At 50.4% G+C, this 3,553-nt stretch overlaps 1 protein-coding gene across 1 annotated transcript; it reads right to left on the bottom strand.

Annotated features, from left to right (window-relative positions):
* Positions 1-586: 586 nt before the first annotated feature.
* LOC147185915 (uncharacterized) lies at positions 587-2,252 on the bottom strand. Its single transcript, XM_086103864.1, has one exon. It carries the CDS (start codon positions 1,985-1,987, stop codon positions 587-589), a length of 1,401 nt encoding a protein of 466 aa, XP_085959990.1. The 5' UTR covers positions 1,988-2,252.
* Between the last annotated feature and the right edge of the window lie 1,301 nt (positions 2,253-3,553).

The raw sequence follows: 3,553 nt of genomic DNA, 5'->3' as shown, positions 1-3,553 counted from the left end.
GGACCGCTGTAACCAAGCCGTCTTTTTCAGAAACATCCAAAAAAAACGGTTTGGAATAGTCAGGCCGCACCAGAGAAGCTGCTTTCGCAAGAAGCTGCTTCAAGGTGATAAAGTCAGACTCAGCCTGACTCGTCCAAGAAAGTGGAGAGGTCAGATTTCGCATGCCGACTTCGTTTATCATGGCCCGCAGGGAAAGTGTTAGCGTGGCATAGTCAGGGACGAATTGCCTGGAATAACCTGTCAACCCAAGAAACGAGAGCATCTCTCTGACCGTTACAGGCTTCCGGTGATTGAGAATGGCCGCCTGATGAGAAGCTGACATCGCAGTACCGTCTGACGTGATCAATCTCCCCAAAAATGCAACGGCAGTGCGAGCACATTGTAATTTTTCCCGCGAGACCTTGAGGCCGCAGAAGGCCAAATGCGTGAGAAGCAACCTAGTGGCCTCCAAGCAGCAACCCTCGGAAGGTGCTGCGAGAAGAAGGTCATCAACGTACTGAATGAGTACAACATCATCCGGAGGTTGGAAAGAAGACAGTAGCTGTTTAAGCACTTGATTAAAAATCCCCGGAGACAAATTGAATCCCTAGGGCAAGCGAGTGTTGCGCAATTTGACACCAAGGTGAGTGAATGAGAAAACATCCCTATGTGATTCTGCTAGTGGTATGCAGAAAAACGCATTGGCTAGATCGACGACAGAAAAATGTGTGTGATGCGGCGAAATCGAGGTTAGTGCAATATACGGATTTGGCACCGGGTCCGTAGGAGTGAGCACAGAGTTATTTATCAAACGAATATCATGGACCATCCTATACTTGCCCTCCTCCTTCAGAACCGGCAGTATAGGAGTGTTCCAGGGTGAAGTAGAGTGCTCCAGGACACCTGCTTCCCACAGACCACGGATTGTTTGGGTGATGCCGTGTACTTCTTTCTGCGGACGCGGGTATTGACGTTGATAGATTGGTGCAGAAAGATCATTATCAAATGTCACAGGCTGAATGTCACACTTACCAACATCAGTGGGACCCTGCGACCACACCACTGGGGGAAGAGAGGAAAGCATATCCTCTGTTCCCTCCGCGTCGGTTCTTTCACAACCGTGCGATCTCGTAAGCCAATTCTCCTCCGCTACGGTGGTGTCGGTAGTTGCAATCAAAATTTTGTACATTTGCGTAGATGGCGAAAATAGTACGTTTGGAACTTCGGACAATTGCCAATCGGGGACCTTGTCCGCCCTTTTTACCATTGGTCCCAATTCTTTAGCCTGATGAGCCGGACTCAACGCAAGCGAGATGTGCGGTGAGGCTGTGTCAGACATACGATACCAGTCAACGAGGTCCTCAGGCAGGTCCACTTCAGCTGCCACACCCTCAGGTCCTACAATAATTGAGGAGGAGGGAACGTTAAATAAATTGCCTTGCATTTCATCAAACCAGGCCATGCGATAAATTTCATCCCCCAGTCTGTCGTATAGCATCGTGCAGTGGGGAGGATCGATTGGCGGATGGTAAGGTCGCAGGGCGGAAACCCAAGGAGACCAAAGCCGATACTGATGCATGGCAGAGTTCAGTGGTGGATCTTCAACTGATTTGAGTGATAACCAGTAGATATTCGCTCCCTGGTGGAAAACCATAGGATTGCTACTTTGTGTCAGTAGGCATTGGGAGTTGAAATCATCCCCATTGTTTGAGGCGGTGAAATACTGTCCATTCGGCAACGTGACCTTCAGTCCATCTGGGCTGCAAAGAATGGAGGCGTTGGCCTTGACGAGCAAGTCTCGGCCCAACAGGTTCAGCGGACAGTCTTTCTGGAAAACAAATGGGTGTTCGAATGTCATTCCCCCCCACTGTATTTGAAGAGGTGCAGTCACCGGTGAGGCCAGCGGTGATCCCGAGAAGCCGACTAGGCACAGAGTCTGGGATGTCAGAGAGGCGTTTGGAGGCAGCAAGTTGAGGGTGGAGTATCTCGCCCCAGTGTCGATCATCATATGAATGTCTCTTCCCACTATCCGGACCGTGGTGAGAGGCTCGGCCCTTGCTCCCTCACTTGCGGCTTTCGGACACCTCTATTGTTGGGAGTCGGGTACCCAGGGAGCAGATGGGTACTGACCACTTGGGGGCGCTGTTGTCCGCCACTGCTGTGGTCTTTGTGGTAGAGGAGGCTGGACTTGGTGGTTGTAATCTGATTTCCAAACAGGCAGATTCCTGCGGTGGGGGCAATCCTGTGCCCAATGGTCCTCGACACCACAAATGTAACAGCCAGCTTGGCTCCAGGGACTCCCCCCCCATACGCCCACCCCCTCGCACCGGCCCTCCCTTCAGCCATGCATTACGGCCTCGCCTCGTGGGCAGGCTATAGTATTGAGGTGGGGCTTGGAGCTGCGGCGGGGGTGTGATCAGCCGCGGCGGAGCCTGTTTAGAGACACTGATTGACATTTGGTTAGATTTCTCAAGTTTCTCTTTTTTGCATGCATTACTCTCTTGGCCTCTTGTATTTGTAAATGCAGTAAGTCATTCTGTAGTCTGGACGTTTTCTCAGTCTCCTCTTTGGCCTTGGCCCGGGATCGCTGCACATAGAACAGGAAATGCGTTCGCCAGTTCGTGTCATCTGAGGTGGGCAAAGTGGTGAGTCATCAATTTTTGCACATCAGGCGGACAACCTCGCAGCACCGCCTGCCTGAACAAGGCTCGATTCCCTGGATGACCATTGGGGTCCTGACCTGTGGCAGTCACCCAAGCATCCACACAATTAACTAAATAAGTCGTTGGATCTATTTCAGGTGACAATTCAAATGCCAATTGTTGTAGGGGACCCAGGGGGGGGCGGGTAAAGGGATCTCAGTGCATCTGCAATCGCACCATAGTGAGCTGTTCCAGTAAATGGAGTATCATCAAATAATGCTGTAGTACCCGCCTGCATTTCTCTTTGTGTGGCCCCCATAGCACCGAGGCAGCGGGAAAGAACCACTCGAATATCTCCCATAGCCCACATTTGTCCACCTGCAATATCCTGCACTTAACGCATCCATACAGCGCCTCCCCGAGAAATTGATGGTAGCATGTCAACAATAGCCGTCAAATCAGTAATCGAATAGGGACTATAGACCCTCGGTCCCTGCCCTTGGTCACGCAGCGGCATAGCAGTTACCAGTTCGGGGGTAGTTTGTGTATTGTCGCCTGACAATTTTTTATCATTCGACCTCGTCAACGTCCTGGAAGCTATTCTTCCCAACAGGTCCATAATTTCTTTGGGTAAATACTTACTTTTGAGCCAATCTATTGCCCACATCTGTATGTCATAATCAATTTTAGGGAAATCCAGCAACACCTGCCTCACCAATTACGTTTCATTAGTTATAAAAGTGGTTACATCCCAAATACTAGCTCTTTCATCATCGGGTTTAATTTGCATACCCTTTTCTAATTTTACCAGTTGTTGATGAACTGCTTTGGGCAGGTTGGGAGGAAGTTCGGCACACAATGTATCTAGGTGTGTGCCTGAAGAGTCGCCGGAATACGCTACCCCCCACTTCCTGGAGGTTTTTTCCAGTTGG

This window comes from Hippocampus guttulatus, chromosome 22 (genome assembly GCF_054856545.1).
Source record: "Hippocampus guttulatus isolate MCC_2025c chromosome 22, RoL_Hgut_1.0, whole genome shotgun sequence".
NCBI lineage: Eukaryota > Metazoa > Chordata > Actinopteri > Syngnathiformes > Syngnathidae > Hippocampus > Hippocampus guttulatus.
The sequence above is the reverse complement of the archived record's forward strand: the minus strand, read 5'-3'. Positions and strand labels throughout refer to the sequence as shown.

Excerpts from the sequence above, each read along its gene's own strand:
- LOC147185915 (XM_086103864.1), bottom strand. The coding sequence starts at position 1,987 with ATGATGATCGACACTGGGGCGAGATACTCCACCCTCAACTTGCTGCCT.